General features: G+C 44.3%; 1 protein-coding gene across 6 annotated transcripts in view; it reads left to right on the top strand.

Moving 5' to 3' along the window:
• ALDH1L1 (aldehyde dehydrogenase 1 family member L1) overlaps positions 1–16,294 on the top strand; it is a 102,888-nt gene that overhangs the window by 56,275 nt on the left and 30,319 nt on the right. For all 6 annotated transcript variants that reach the window (XM_064590897.1, XM_064590883.1, XM_064590900.1 and 3 more), the window contains 3 exons: positions 9,322–9,469; positions 11,499–11,618; positions 12,921–13,048. In XM_064590897.1, coding sequence (XP_064446967.1) covers positions 9,322–9,469; positions 11,499–11,618; positions 12,921–13,048 — 396 coding nt within the window. The remainder of the gene's footprint in view (positions 1–9,321; positions 9,470–11,498; positions 11,619–12,920; positions 13,049–16,294) is intronic.

Below are 16,294 nucleotides of genomic sequence, written 5' to 3'. Positions count from 1 at the left end.
AGTCTTTGGGGTTTTCCACATAAAGTAACATATCATCTGCAAAGAGTGAGAGTTTGACTTCTTCTTTGCCGATTTGGATGCCTTTGATTTCTTTTTGTTGTCTGATTCCTGTGGCTAGGACTTCCAATACTATGTTGAATAGCAGTGGTGATAGTGGACATCCCTGCCGCGTTCCTGACCTTAGGGGGAAAGCGCTCAGTTTTTCGCCATTGAGAATGATATTCACTGTAGGATTTTTCATAGATGGCTTTTATGATATTGAGGTATGTACCCTCTATCCCTATACTCTGAAGAGTTTTGATCAAGAAAGGATGCTGTACTTTGTCAAAAGCTTTTTCTGCATCTATTGAGAGGATCATATGATTCTTGTTCTTTCTTTTGTTAATGTATTGTATCACGTTGATTGATTTGTGGATGTTGAACCAACCTTGAAGCCCTGGGATAAATCCCACTTGGTCGTGGTGAATAATCCTTTTAATGTACTGTTGGATCCTATTGGCTAGTATTTTGGTGAGAATATTTGCATCCATGTTCATCAGGGATATTGGTCTGTAATTCTCCTTTTTGATGGGGTCTTTGTCTGGTTTTGGGATCAAGGTAATGCTGGCCTCAGAAAATGAGTTTGGAAGTTTTCCTTCCATTTCTATTTTTTGGAACAGTTTCAGAAGAATAGGTATTAAGTCTTCTTTAAATGTTTGGTAGAATTCCCCTGGGAAGCCATCTGGCCCTGGGCTTTTGTTTCTTGGGAGATTTTTGATGACTGCTTCAATTTCCTTAGTGGTTATAGGTCTGTTCAGGTTTTCTATTTCTTCCTGGTTCAGTTCTGGTAGTTGATACATCTCTAGGAATGCCTCCATTTCTTCCAGGTTATCTAATTTGCTGGCATAGAGTTGCTCATAATATGTTCTTATAATTGTTTGTATTTCTTTGGTGTTGGTTGTGATCTCTCCTCTTTCATTCATGATTTTGTTGATTTGGGTCGTTTCTCTTTTCTTTTTGATAAGTCTGGCCAGGGATATATCAATCTTGTTAATTCTTTCAAAGAACCAGCTCCTAGTTTCATTGATCTGTTCTACTGTTCTTTTAGTTTCTATTTCATTGATTTCTGCTCTGATCTTTATTATTTCTCTTCTCCTGCTGGGTTTAGGCTTTATTTGCTGTTCTTTCTCCAGCTCCGTTAGGTGTTGGGTTAGGTTGTGTCCTTGAGACCTTTCTTGTTTCTTGAGAAAGGCTTGTATTGCTATATACTTTCCTCTTAGGACTGCCTTTGCTGCATCCCAAAGATTTTGAACAGTTGTGTTTTCATTTTCATTGGTTTCCATGTATTTTTTTAATTCTTTAATTTCCTGGTTGACCCATTCATTCTTCAGTAGGATGCTCTTTAGCCTCCATGTATTTGAGTTCTTTCCGACTTTCCTCTTGTGATTGAGTTCTAGTTTCAAAGCATTGTGGTCTGAAAATAGGCAGGGAATGATCCCAATCTTTTGGTACTGGTTGAGACCTGATTTATGACCTAGGATGTGATCTATTCTGGAGAATGTTCCATGGGGACTAGAGAAGAATGTGTATTTCGTTGCTTTGGGATGGAATGTTCTGAATATGTCTGTGAAGTCCATTTGGTCCAGTGTGTCATTTAAAGTCTTTATTTCCTTGTTGATCTTTTCCTTAGACGATCTGTCCATTTCAGTGAGGGGGGTGTTAAAGTCCACCACTATTATTGTATTGTTGTCGATGTGTTTCTTTGCTTTTGTTATTAATTGCCTTATATAATTGGCTGCTCCCATGTTAGGGGCATAGATATTTACAATTGTTAGATCTTCTTGTTGGATAGACCCTTTAAGTAGGATATAATGCCCTTCCTCATCTCTTATTACAGTCTTTGGTTTAAAATCTAATTTGTCTGATATAAGGATTGCCACCCCAGCTTTCTTTTGGTGTCCATTAGCATGGTAAATGGTTTTCCACCCCCTCACTTTCAATCTGGGGGTGTCTTTGGGTCTAAAATGAGTCTCTTGCAGACAGCATATCGATGGGTCTTGTTTTTTAATCCAGTCTGATAGCCGTCTTTTGATTGGGGCATTTAGCCCATTTACATTCAGGGTAACTATTGAAAGATAGGAATTTAGTGCCATTGTATTGCCTGTAAGGTGACTGTTACCGTATATTGTCTGTGTTCCTTTCTGGTCTATGTTGCTTTTAGGCTCTCTCTTTGCTTAGAGGACCCCTTTCAAGATTTCTTGTAGGGCTGGTTTTGTGTTTGCAAATTCCTTTAGTTTTTGTTTGTCCTGGAAGCTTTTTATCTCTCCTTTAATTTTCAATGACAGCCTAGCTGGATAGAGTATTCTTGGCTGCATATTTTTCTCATTTAGTGCTCTGAATATATCCTGCCAGTCCTTTCTAGCCTGCCAGGTCTCTGTTGATAGGTCTGTTGCCAATCTAATGTTTCTACCCTTGTAGGTTACATATCTCTTCTCCCGGGCTGCTTTCAGGATTTTCTCTTTGTCTATGAGACTCGTAAGTTTTACTATTAGATGTCGGGATGTTGACCTATTTTTATTGATTTTGAGAGGGGTTCTCTGTGCCTCCTGGATTTTCATGCCTGTTTCCTTCCCCAAATTAGGGAAATTCTCTGCTATCATTTGCTCCATTATACCTTCTGCCCCTCTCTCTCTTTCTTCTTCTTCTGGGATCCCAATTATTCTAATATTGTTTCGTCTTATGGTATCACTTATCTCTCAAATTCTGCCCTTGTGATCCAGTAGTTGTTTATCTCTCTTTTTCTCAGCTTCTTTATTTTCCATCATTTGGTCTTCTATATTACTGATTCTCTCTTCTGCCTCATTTATCCTAGCAGTTAGTGCCCCCATTTTGATTGCACCTCATTAATAGCCTTTTTTATTTCAACTTGGTTAGATTTTAGTTCTTTTACTTCTCCAGAAACGGTTTCTCTAATAACTTCCATATTTTTTTCTAGCCCAGCTAGTATCTTTAAAGTGATGATTCTGAACTCTAGATCTGACATCGTACTAATGTCCGTATTGATTTGTCCCTGGCAGTCGGTACTACCTCTTGTTCTTTTTGTTGAGGTGATTTTTTCCGTCTTGTCATTTTGTGCAGAGGAGAATAGATTAATGAGAGAAGAAAATGCTAGCAGAGTAACAACGTCCCCAGAAAATATACTCTAAACAAATCAGAAAAGACCTGAAGCAGTGGAAAAAGAAATGGAAAGAGAGAAAAAAGAAAAAGAAAAAGATAAAGATAAAAACAAACAAAAGCAAACAAAACAGAACAACAACAACAAAAAAAAAACAGAATGTGATCAAATATGATCAGACTGGTATATAGATCAGTGCCACACACTAGATTTGGGGTGTATTTTGGTCTTTTAGGAGAAAGTGCCTCCCAAAATTTTAAAGAAAGAAAAACTTATATATGTACAAAAATAAGGGTTGATATGATGAAGGGATGGAATATGACTGTAAAGATGGAAATTATAAAAAATTTTATAAAACGAATTGATAAGAAGTTGTTTGAAAAAAGAAAGAAGAGGATTTAAAAAAAGAAAAAAGAAAAAAAAGGGAGAGAATGTGATCAGGCAGGGGAGTAGAAAAAACCATATACTAGATATTTAGGGTATTTTTTAATCTGTTAGAAGAAACTATCTCAAAATTTTAAAGAGAGAACAACTTATATATATAAGCCAAAAATATGGGTAACTACTATGAAGGGATAGAATATGACTCTAAAAATGAAAAATAAAAATGTTTTTTTAAAAAAAGGGATTGATAAGATGTTGGTTGAAAAAGGGAAAAAGAAAAATTCAAAAAAGAAAAAAAGACAGTTAAAAAAAATTAACTTTGAAAGACTAAAGAATCATGGTAAAAAAGCCATGAATTCTATGTGCAGTATTCCCCTAGCGCTGGAGTTCTGCTGCTCTCATTGATCGGTAAACTTGGTCTTGGCTGGCTGTTCTCGCTGATCTTCTGGGGCAGGGGCCTGTTGCTGAGGTTCCCTAATGTCTTTGCCAGAGGCGGAATTGCCCTGCCCTTGCCAGGTCGGGGCTAAGTAATTTGCTCGGGTTTGCTCTCGGGAGCTTTTGTTCCCTGCAAGCTTTCCGTACATCTTTGGAGGATGAGAGTGAAGATGGCAGCCTCCCAATCTCCACCCGGGAGGAGCTGAGAACTCAGGGCCCCACTCCTCAATGCACCCCCAGAGAAAAGCAGTCAATCACTCCCGTCTCCCCGGTCTCCGGCTGCACTCCATGCTCACCCAGCCTGTGACCGCGCGTTTCTGTCTCTGGCTCATGACCCCATGTGGAGTCTCCAAACCCATCATCCCTGCAGTGTGCTCCCGTGCTGCTCCTCCAGAGGAAGGAAGGGGAGTTTCCCCCAATCTGCCGCTTGTGGAGTCCCTGCTGGAAGAGCAGTGGCCCGACTGTGCCATGGATCACAATTTATGGCAACCCTGAGCTGAGAGCTCGCTCCTTGGCTCCGTCTCTGCAGCCGGCTTCCCCACTCTGATACCTGGGAGCTCTGCTGCACTCAGGCACCCCCGGTCTTCCTGTGACCCCGAGGGTCCTGAGACCACACTGTCCCTCAAGGGTTCCACCCCCCGCTTAGCCACTGGAGCGATGTCCCTCAGCGGAGCCGACTTCTTAAAGTTCCGATTTTGTGCTCTGCTGCTGTATCACTTGCCAGTAGCAGCTGATGGAGGCCCCCTCCCCCGCCATCTATCTTCCCAAATATTGCCTCAGATTCACTTCTCTGCACGTCCTACCTTCCAAAGAGTGGTCGCTTTTCTGTTCAGAGAGTTGCTGCTACTCTTTTCTTTGATCTCCTGTGGAGTTTGTAGGTGTTTGGAATGGTTTGATCCCTATCTAGCTGAATTCCTGGGATCAGAAGAAATTTAGGTCTCCTACTCCTCCACCATCTTGCTCCTCCCCCCATACATAATTAGTTTTTGATGTAGTGATCCACGATTCATTGAATCGTGTTTCCAGGAATTTTAAAAAATTCTTCTTTAATTTCCTGGTTGACCCATTCATTCTTCAATAAGATATTCTTTAACCTCCATGTATTTGTGGTTCTTCCAATTTTTTTCTTGTGGTTGACTTCATATTATAGCATTGTGGTTTGAAAATATGCATGGTATGATCTCAATATTTTTTTACCAGTTGAGGCCTGATTTGTGACCTAGTATGTGATCTCTTCTGGAGAACATTCTATGTGCACTCGAGAAGAATATGTATTCTGCTGCTTTGGGATGAAATGTTCTGACTATAGCTATAAAGTTCATCTGGTCCATTGTGTCAATCAAAGTCTTTGTTTCTTTTTTGTACTTCTGCTTAGAGGATCTGTCCATTGCTGTGAGGGGGGTATTAAAGTCCCCTACTATTATTGTATTATTATCAATGAGTTTCTTAATTTTGTTATTAATTGGTTTATATATTTGGCTGCTCCCACATTAGGGGCATAAATACTTACAATTGTTAGATCTTCTTGTTGGATAGACCCTTTAATTATGATATAGTGTCTTTCTTCATCTCTTATTACAGTCTTTGGTTTAAAATAAACCAAGTTGTTTGTTTGATATAACAAAGAGTTATTGTTTGTGTGATATAAGGATTGCTACTCCAGCTTTCTTTTAATTTCCATTAGCATGACCAATGGTTCTCCACCCCCTTACTTTCAATCTGGTGGTTTCTTTGAGTCTAAAATGAGTACATTCTGAGTAATTGTTGAAAGATATTAATTTAATGCCATTGTATTACCTGTAAAGCCACTGTTCCATAGACTGTCTCTGTTCCTTTCTTTTTTTTTTTTAAAGATTTTATTTATTTATTTGAGACAGAGAGAATGAGAGAGACAGAGAGCACATGAGAGGGGGGAATGTCAGAGGGAGAAGCAGGCTCCCTGCCGAGCAGGGAGCCCGATGCGGGACTCGATCCCGGGACTCCAGGATCATGACCTGAGCTGAAGGCAGTCGCTTAACCAACTGATCTCTGTTCCTTTCTGATCTTATTTACTTTTGGGCTCTGTCTTCATTCAGATGATCCCCTTTAATACTTCTTGCAGGGCTGGCTTTGTGTTCACAGATTCCTTTAGGTTTTGTTTGTCTTGGAAGCTCGTTATCTCTCCTTCTATTCTGAATGACACCTTGCTGGATAAAGTATTCTTGGCTGATTTGCAACAACGTGGATGGAACTAGAGGGTATTATGCCAAGCAAAATAAGTCAATCAGAGAAACACATGTTTCATATGATCTCACTGATATGAGGAATTCTTAATTTCAGGAAACAAACTGAGGGTTGCTGGAGTGGTGGGTGGTGGGAGGGATGGAGTGGCTGGGTGATAGACATTGGGGAAGGAATGTGCTATGGTGAGCACTGTGAATTGTGTAAGTCTGATGAATTACAGACCTGTACCTCTGAAACAAATAATACATTATATGTTAAAAAAAGAGAGAGAGAGAAGATAGTAGGAAGGGAAAAACGAAGGGGGGGAAATCGGAGGGGGAGACGAACCATGAGAGACTATGGACTCTGAGAAACAAACTGAGGGTTCTAGAGGGGAGGGGGGTGGGGAGATGGGTTAGCCTGGTGATGGGTATTAAAGAGGGCACGTATTGAATGGAGCACTGGGTGTTATACATAAACATTGAGTCATGGAACACTACATCAAAAACTAATGATGTAATGTATGGTGATTAACATAACATAATAAATTTTTTTAAAAGTATTCTTGGCTGCATATTTTTCCCATTTAGCACACTGAATACATCATGCCCATCCTTTCTGGCCTGCCAGGTCTCTGTGGACAGGTCTGCTACCAGCCTATGTGTCTACCATTGTAGGTTAAGGACCTCTTGTACCAAGCTGCTTTCAGGATTTTCTCTTTATCTCTGTAATTTGCAAGCTTCACTATTATATGTTGGGGTGTTGACCTATTTTTATTGATTTTGAGGGGTTTTCTCTGTGCCTCCTGGACTTGAATGCCTGTTTCCTTCCCTAGATTAGGGAAGTTCTCAGGTACAATTTGCTCAAATAAACCTTCTGCCCATTTCTCCCCCTCCTCCTCTTCTGGGACCCCTATTTGGATATTATTTTGCTTTATGGAATCACTGAGTTCTCTAAGTCTCCCTTCACGATCTAATAGTTTTCTTTCTCTCTTCAAGTTCCTTATTTTCCATCATTTACCTTCTATATCACTGATTCTCTCTTTTGATTCATTCATCCTCATTTTTATAGCCTCCATTTGGGATGGTGTCTCAGTAATAGCATTTTTAATTTTGGCCTAAGTTTTAATTCTTTTATCTCTACAGTACGGAATTCTCTAGTGTCTTGTTTGCTTTTTTCAAGCCCAGCTAGTATCTTTATTACTGTTGTTTTAAATTGTAGTTCAAACATCTTACTTATATTTGTATTGATTAAATCTCTGTCAATAAGTACTACCTCCTTTGAGGTGAATTTCTCTGTGTTGTCATTTGGTCTAGAAAAGAAAAGAAGAAAGAAAGGGAAACAATGACAAAAGAAAAAGCAAAAGAAACAAAACAAAAACAAAAACAGAACTAAACAAAAACAAACAAAAAACAAAACAACAAGTTGGATCCTGGGTGTGTTTTGGTGTGCTTGTTAAAAGAAACTAGATCCCCTGGGCGCCTGGGTGGCTCAGTCGTTAAGCGTCTGCCTTCGGCTCAGGTCATGATCCCAGGGTCCTGGGATCGAGCCCTGCATCGGGCTTCCTGCTCAGCGGGAAGCCTGCTTCTCCCTCTCCCACTCCCCCTGCTTGTGTTCCTGTTCTCGCTGTCTCTCTTTGTCATATAAATAAATAAAATCTTAAAAAAAAAAAAAGAAACTAGATCCCAAAATAAGAAAGAAGCTGAAAGTTCACACCCCTCACTCCTCAGTGAGCCCTCACAGAAAAGCAGTCAATCACTTCTCTCCCCAGTTTCAGTCCAAACTCTGTGTACACCAGACCTGTCACTGAGCGTTTTTATCTCAAGCACATGACTGAATTTCAAAACTGCAAGTTTTATGGACTCCTGCAGCACAGACCCATGCTGTTCCTCCCAGGGGATGGAAGGGGGTCTCACCATGCTTCTGCCTTTGCTGGACCCCTGCCAGGAAGGTGGTCACATGACCATGCAGCAGTTCACAGTTAATGGCAACACAGAGCACTGTTTTCAGCCAGCTTCCCCACTCTTGTGCCTGGGAACTCTGCCACACACAGACACCCCTGTTCTTCTTGTGACCCTGGGGATCCTGAGACCATCCTTTCCCACCTGGGATTCTGCCCTGCTTCACCACCTGAGCACCTTTAAACCAGGGACATACCCCACTGTAGCAGAATTCTAGCTCTGATTTTGCTCTCTGTTACTTATAACACTTTGCAGTAGCCTCCTTAAGCAAGCCCCTCCCCCTCCACTGTATCCTCAGATATATCACCCCAGCTCAAGTCTCCACACCTCCTGCCTTCCAAAAAGTGGTCACTTTTCTACTTGTAGAGTTGCAGCATTTCTTTTCTCAGATCTCTGATTACTTTCACAGATGTTCAGAATGATTTGACAACTATCTAGCTATATTGAAGAGACAAGACAAACCTAGGGTCGCCTTACTCTTCCAACATCTCTCCTCCCCGTGAGATCAGACTTTAATTTTAGATATTCTGGTATGTGTGTAGAAATATTTCATTGTTGTTTTAATTTTCATTTCCCTAATGATTAGTGATAGTGAACATATTTTCATATGGTTTTTGCCATCTGTATTTCTTCTTTGGGGAAACATCTGTTCAATCTTTTGCCCATTTTTACTTGGATTGTTTTTTTTTTTTTTCTTAGTATTGAAATTTGAGGGTTCTTTATATATTCTGAATACAAGTCCTTTATCAGATATGTTATTTGGAAATATTTCCCCCAATGTGTGGTTTGTCTTTTCATTCTTTTAACAATGTCTTTCAAAGAGTATTATTAATCTCATATTGATTATTATTACCAGCATGTAGATTGTGTCATTTACTCATCAGAAACTGGTGAAGGAGCTATTACTATTCCAATTTTGCAGCAAAGAAACTGAAGTGCAGAGGAGTTTTTCACTTGCCCAAGGTCACAAATTAGTAAGTGGTGGAACCAGAACTCGAAACTGGGGCCTTCTGAATCCATGGACTGGGCTCTGAACCCCAGTTCTAAACTAATACTCACACTTTGGGTGTTGAGATGAAGGTCCGTTCTAGGAAACTGTTTGGCACCATAACCTCTGCAACTACAATGATGCAGTTTTGCCAAGCCTCTTCCCATGCTCCCACTTTTCCATCTTCTTTTCTCCAGACTGGTTGAGGAAGTGAAGGAGCTGTGTGATGAACTGGAATTAGAAAATGAAGATGTTTACATGGCAACCACTTTTGGGGACTTCATCCAACTATTAGTGAGAAAGCTACGAGGGGATGACAAAGACCACGAGTGCATCATTGACTATGTGAGTCCTGGGCCTTCCACATGGGCTTGGCCCTACAGACACCCACATCTGTGGATCCACAATGACACATGGAGGAAATCTGGACATCAGGAAGGCAGGGCACCTAAGAGCCCACCTTCAGTGTCCCAAGCTCTCCCTGGTAACCGTGGATACCCTGAGGGTGCCAGTGCAGTTAGGCAAATACAACAGAGGAAATTGTTATCTATAGAACAAATTCTGATCCCCAAGACATGAAACTAGGATATATTTTTTTATTTAAAATATTTTTTTAGAGAGAGAGAGATTGAGCATCAGCATGGTGGGGAGGGGCAGAAGGAGAGGGAGAGAAACTTAAGCAGGATCCACACCTAGCGTGAAGCCAGACACAGGGCTCACGACCTGAGATCATGACCTGAGCCAAAATCAAGAGTTGGATGCTTAACAGACTGAGACACCCAGGGGTCCTGAGACTATGGTATTAAGAAGAGACTGGGATGCCTGGTGGCTCAGTTGTTTAAGTGTCTGCCTTCGGCTCAGGTCATGATCCAAGGGTCCTGGGATCGAGTCCCGAGTTGGGCTCCTTGCTCAGTGGGGAGCCTGCTTCTCCCTCTGCCTGCTTCTCCCCCTGCTCGTGCTCTCTCTCTCTCTATTTCTTTCTCTCTGTCTCTCTGACAAATAAATGAATAAATAATCCAAAAAAAGAGAGAGACTTTTACAGTGTACTTCTCACCCTCCTCCTTTGGTGGTTTTTCCCAGCAGTGGCCTCATCTCTCCTGTGGCTCCAGCCCCTGCCAGATCACCCTGCCAAGATTCTAGTTCCTCTGGGGGACTCTAGACCCTAGTTCTGGTCCCACCACTTTCCTGTCCTTCTAGTCTAGTAATTTCTGGGACTGCCTGCTATTGTCAATCTCTGGGTCAATCTCTGGGTTGACTCATGGCCTCTCAGCTCTTTCATCACCTGTGAAACCAATTTCCTGCATTAAATTCCTTTTGTTGAAATGCCAAAAGAGGAAGAGAAAGAAAGGGAGAGAGGGAGGTAGAGGGAGGTAAAGGGGAGAAAGAGAAAAGAAAGAGAGAGAATGGGGAATTGGGAATATTTTCCTATTAGCAAAACAAGTGATCCTGTACATTCAACTTGTATATATGGAAGTGTAATGATACAATTGCAAATTATATATATATATATATATATATATATATATTTAAGATTTTATTTATTTATTTGAGAGAGAGAGTGAGAGAGAATGAGCAGGGAGAGTAGTATCTCCACTGAGCAAGGAGCCTGATACGGGGCTCAGTCCCAGGATGCTGGGATCATGACCTGAGCTGATGGCAGATGCTTAACCGACTGAGCCACCCAGGCACCCCACAAATTTAATTTTAAAACAGACTCTTGAAAAATCATTCTGAGGTGTCTTGGTAGGCTACCAGCTCCCATAGGACTCAGCATTGGGATAATTTGTTTGGAACAAAAGATGAAGTGACCAGGTGGCCAGGATGAACACCAGGTTGACCTTGGGATTGTGGACAGATGATTGATTAACAAATTTCAGGAGAGAATGACATCCCAAAGGATGCCATTCAGTGTGAAATTTCAGGTCTATAGGGAAGTGAGCAATGGAGTTGGCGTCATGTCTGGTGACTCACAAGTGTCTGTCTACCAGCTGGCACTTCCTACGTGTGGAGGCCAGGCAACCAGCCTGAAGTTACACAGTGGGTAAATGGCAGGACTGGGGTTGTAGCCCAAGCAGTCTGGCCTCAGATTCTGTCATCTCTTCTTATCACTCAGCTGCCACCACTGTGCACATTGGGCCAAGGACGGCAGCAGGACCAGATTTGGCAAAAGAAACCTGAGAAGGCTGAAGGACCTTAAGCCCTGGCCCCTTTGGCAGTGTGTGCATCTGTGTTTGTGTGTGTGTGGTGTGTGCACAAGTGGTTACCATCTGTCTGTGAGTGTTTCCTGTGTCTCTCTGTGGGTTTGTATCTGTCACTGATGCACCATGTGAAGAATCCACACTGCAGCTAACACCTGCAAAAACTCCCTTCCCAGGTGGAAAAGGCAATGAACAAGCTGAACCTCCGAATGCCCCACCAGCTCTTCATTGGGGGCATGTTTGTGGATGCTGAGGGTGCCAAGACCTATGAGACCATCAACCCAACAGATGGAAGTGTGAGTGCGGGCCTAGAACCCCCTCCTACCCTCTCTCCCCCCTTCTTACCCCATAGCCTCTTCTCCCATCTACTCCACCACCTGGCATCTGGGGATTCTGGCCCAAGAGGGCCTCTGCTTGGATGCAGAAAGGTTGCAGTCATTTTCCAGTCCTCCCTACAGGAATGGCCCAGAGGGGAGAAATGGCAGGGAGTCAGGAGGACTCTAAAAGTCTGGAGCCTGCTTCATAGAATGGGAACAGAGTTCAACCACCCCCCCACGCCCCACCCCAAAGAGGAAATGAAGCCATTCCCTCCTCCTCCACACTTCAACAATAACCCTAGCATGGCCCCTATCTTCTTAAATATGTGTGCACCCTACTGTTGGGAAATTCTTCTTGAATCCCATGTTTGTCAGACTGTCTTGACAGTGACCCTCTTATGTCATGACCCAGTACACAGATACTGTATTCTCTTATGCACACACCTACCTGAAACAACACTTACTCCTACAGGTGCATACTGATAGTTTTCCATTCTGCCCCACCCTATAGCATCCTTCAGGGCCTGCAGAAAACAGATAGCACGCTCAAAATGAGTCCTTTGAGGGGAGTTTAAAGAAAGTGATGGACAAAGGGGTGGACAGGGAGTGGGGGCACACACAAGGGGGTGCAGTGCCCTCAGGCAGAAATCGGGAGCTGTTACCACCTTGAGGCCTATTTTGAGAATCCCAGAAAGGAGGTTGTGTGGACAGTGCTGCCTGGGTGCTGGGGTCTTGGGCAGGGAGGGTGCACCTTACCTGTAGTGACCAGCAAGGTGCTGGCCTTGCCTCTCCCACTTCTGTCTCCTCCTGGCTTTCCCTTTGGTCAAGCCCAGGTGGCAGGCGGTGTGGGAGCCTGCCCTGTAGTGCATGTGGGCACTGTCAGGACACAGAGCAAGGATGGGGGACAGGAATGTTTCTGCTACCGTCAATGTTTAGACTATTTCACTTAAAAATAAACCTTCCACCTGGGACTCACTAAATTAATGGGCTTCTGTTCTTGGCTTGAAAACACTTAGCTAATCCTCAGCCTTGTAGCTGCAGCCTGAGTCTGTTGCCCTGTTTGGGCTCAGTGGCAAGTGAAAAGAAGGATCCTGGTATGTGGAAACACAAATAGGTCTCTCTGAAGGCCCTTGCCTTTCCTAATTGTGCACACCCTTCCAGGGCCCTCCCATTGGCCGACCATCCCCTCTGAGCCCTTCCAGGTGGCCGGGGGAGTGGGTGGTGTGGGGCTTCTGTGTACATGGAGCCCAGGGAGGGCCTCACAGCTCTGATCCACCACAGGTCATCTGCCAGGTGTCCCTGGCCCAGGTCAGCGATGTTGACAAGGCAGTGGCTGCCGCTAAGGACGCCTTTGAGAACGGATTGTGGGGGAGGATCAGTGCACGGGACCGGGGCCGGCTCCTGTACAGGTGAGAGCCCCACAACCACCTGTCAGACACCCGACCTTTGGCTTGGGTTGGGGCTGCATGCCTGGGTCCTGCCAGGAGGAGGTGGGGTCCTGGACACATTTGTGTGACCAAGGCCTGAGGCTCAGAAAAAGTTTCTCAGAAGAAGTGGCTTGAGAGACAGGAGGGATTTCGCCAGACACAAGTAACCTTGAAAGGAAAGGTGTCCTCGGTGGAGGGGACAGTGTGATAGAAGATGAGAGGGTACAAAAGTGAAGGTGCTAATCAGATTGGAGCAGCAAACTGGCAAAGCTAACAGATGGTCCTGGGCAGATTCAGACAGGTACAGAATTTACCTGGAGTGGCCTGAACTGGAGGTGGGATCAGGGCTACTTTATGCCGAAGCCAGCAAAGGAAGGATGGAGCCTGTTCTTGTCTCCAAGACCTCTCAAGACCTGTCTGCTGGTCCTTGCTCAGCTTGACCCTGACTGCTGGAATCTCACACTTCCCTTTTTTTTAAAACCAGGGCAGAAGGGACTCTCTCCCCTTAGTTCTATCAGAAATCTTAGGGAAGGACTTGGGGTTGCTCTAGCTTATGAGAATGGGGTGGGAGTGAGGCCTGAAGGAGAAATACTGCTCCCTTAGAACCAAGTGGTCCCAGTGGGGGAGGAGCAGCCACCCCCAAGGAAGTGGAGTGATGTTTCCAGAAGGGGGACTGCTGGGCAGATGAACTAAACAGTGATGAAAAGACTGGTGATCACTGCTTTGTAATATAGCTTGAAAGACATACAAATGGCTAACAGACACATGAAAAAATGTTCATCATCATTAGCCATCAGCCTTACATCCACAGCCAAGAATGTGGTGGTGGCCCATGCTGCTGTTAGGGAGCCAGGGGGAAGCAAGGCTGAGCCTGCCTGGCACCCCACACTTGCCCTTCCTCACGTCTATCCAGCCAAATCAAAACCACACTGAGATACCACCTTACACCAGTTAGAATGGCAAAAATGGACAGGGAAAGAAACAACAAATGTTGGAGACGTTGTGGAGAAAGGGGAACCCTCTTACACTGTTGGTGAGAATGCAAGTTGGTACAGCCACTTTGGAAAACAGTGTGGAGGTTCCTCAAAAAGTTAAAAATAGAGCTACCCTAGGACCCAGCAATTGCACTACTGGGTATTTACCCCAAAGACACAGATGTAGTGAAAAGAAGGGCCATATGCACCCCAATGTTCATAGCAGCAATGTCCGCAATAGCCAAACTGTGGAAAGAGCCGAGATGCCCTTCAACAGATGAATGGATAAAGAAGATATGGTCCATATATACAATGGAATATTACTCAGCCATCAGAAAAGATGAATACCCAACTTTTACATTAACATGGATGGGACTAGAGGAGATATGCTAAGTGAAATAAGTCAAGCAGAGAAAGTCAATTATCATATGGTTTCACTTATTTGTGGAACATAAGGAATAACATGGAGGACATTAAGAGAAGGAAGGGAAAAATGGGTGGGGGGAATTGGAGGGAGAGATGAACCATGAGAGACCATGGACCTGAGAAACAAACAGGGTTTTAGAGGGGAGGGGGGAGGGGGGATTGGTTAGCCCGGTGATGGGTATTAAGGAGGGCACGTACTGCATGGAGCACTGGGTGTTATACGAAAACAATGGATCGTGGATCACTACATCAAAAACTAATGATGTATTGTATGGTGACTAACATAACATAATAAAATTTAAAAAAAAAAAGAAAAGACTGGTGAACAAGCTGGTTTTAGGAATCTGGCTTTTGTGCTCTGGGTCCTGGGGAAGCTGTCAGGCATACAGCCTGGTCATGATGTGGTCCAAATGTGCTTGTCATCTGGTGGGAGAGAGACCCCGTCTTGGCCTTGCAGTCAGAATGCCATTTTTTTCTATTCCAGAGACCAGACACACCAGGATAGCCCCCAGCACAATGAAACAGAGAGGGGGTCCTGTATGGTTTTGAAATGGAAGAAATGGTGGGGTTTGGGGCAGACCAAGGTGCACCCAACCTGCCATAAGTCAAGTTAGTTTCAAGACCCCTTGAAGAGCCCATCAATTTTAGGAAGCCATTGGCTTCCTAGAGCCCCCAGATTAGGCAAAACTGAAACGTGAAAGCCCAGGCTTACGGTGCTGAGCCTTCTGGCCCCGAAGCAGGGACTCTAATGGTAGATTGTGCTGGCCCAGAAGAGGTTTTGTTCCTTGAGGTGCTCTGCTGCCATCTAGTGGCACATGCCATAACAACACCACTAGCAACACAACAGTGAGGGGTTGGTCCCTGCGCAGCTCTAAGTAGAGACCTGGACTGCTTGGACACACATCTCAAGGCCAGGCTTGAGAGCTCCTAACAACCTGGTCCCTGCTTCATGCAGTCTCCCAGTCGCCATGGTGGAGGTGTGCCCATTGCTGGCCCAGGAGGGAGCAGCCCCTCGTTCAATGAGGAAAACAGGACCACCATGGATAGATATTACAGAATGCATTATAGGGATAAGTTGGGAAGAAAGATCCAGAAAGGAATGTTAGAGAAAGTCACTAGACAGCTCCAAGAACCACTGAGGGACAGGATAGAGTCTCTCAGGAACCTGGAGAGCCAGTGTCCCCAGCTGCCAGAGCAGGACCACCAAGAGCTGGTGGGAGAGTCTGTGGGAAGCTGTCACCTTGTGTTCAGACACTTCCTTACGTCCACAGCCAAGAATGTGGTGGTGGCCCATGCTGCTGTTAGGGAGCCAGGGGGAAGCAAGGCTGAGCCTGCCTGGCACCCCACACTTGCCCTTCTTCACGTCTATCCTGCAGACCTGTGAGGTGATGGAGGTTGCTTCCTCTGCTTCCCCCACTGGCACTTTCTGGGGGCAGGACTCTGGGAGGCAGAGCTGCAGCTTGACAAAGTTGATGGTAGAACAATCCCACTCAGTTCTCCTGGAAGAGCTTCCCAAATGGTGTGCTTGGGTGATAGTTACTTTAGGGATTTATGACATGGCCACATCACATGCACGTGACATTGTCTGGCAGAGTTGGAGGGATTTGGGGCTGATCAAGGAAAAAGATATGACCATGAGCAGTAGTAACACGCAATGGGCTTCATGGCATGGTTGCCCCCACAGGGGGAGACCCTCCAGAGATTGTAGTCAGGGGGTCCCTACTCAGAATGGGAGGGGTGCGAGGGAACTCTCGGTGCCAGGGGGTCAGGGAGGGGGCTCCCATGTCCCGGCACTGTTGCTCAGTAGCAGAACAGGAGTCTCTGGGTC

The sequence above is a fragment of the Mirounga angustirostris genome, unplaced genomic scaffold (genome assembly GCF_029215605.1).
Source record: "Mirounga angustirostris isolate CCGP_5_RB_7025 unplaced genomic scaffold, mMirAng1.0.hap1 SCAF_1, whole genome shotgun sequence".
Classification (NCBI taxonomy): Eukaryota; Metazoa; Chordata; class Mammalia; order Carnivora; family Phocidae; genus Mirounga; species Mirounga angustirostris.
This window is presented reverse-complemented; position numbering and strand designations above follow the sequence as displayed.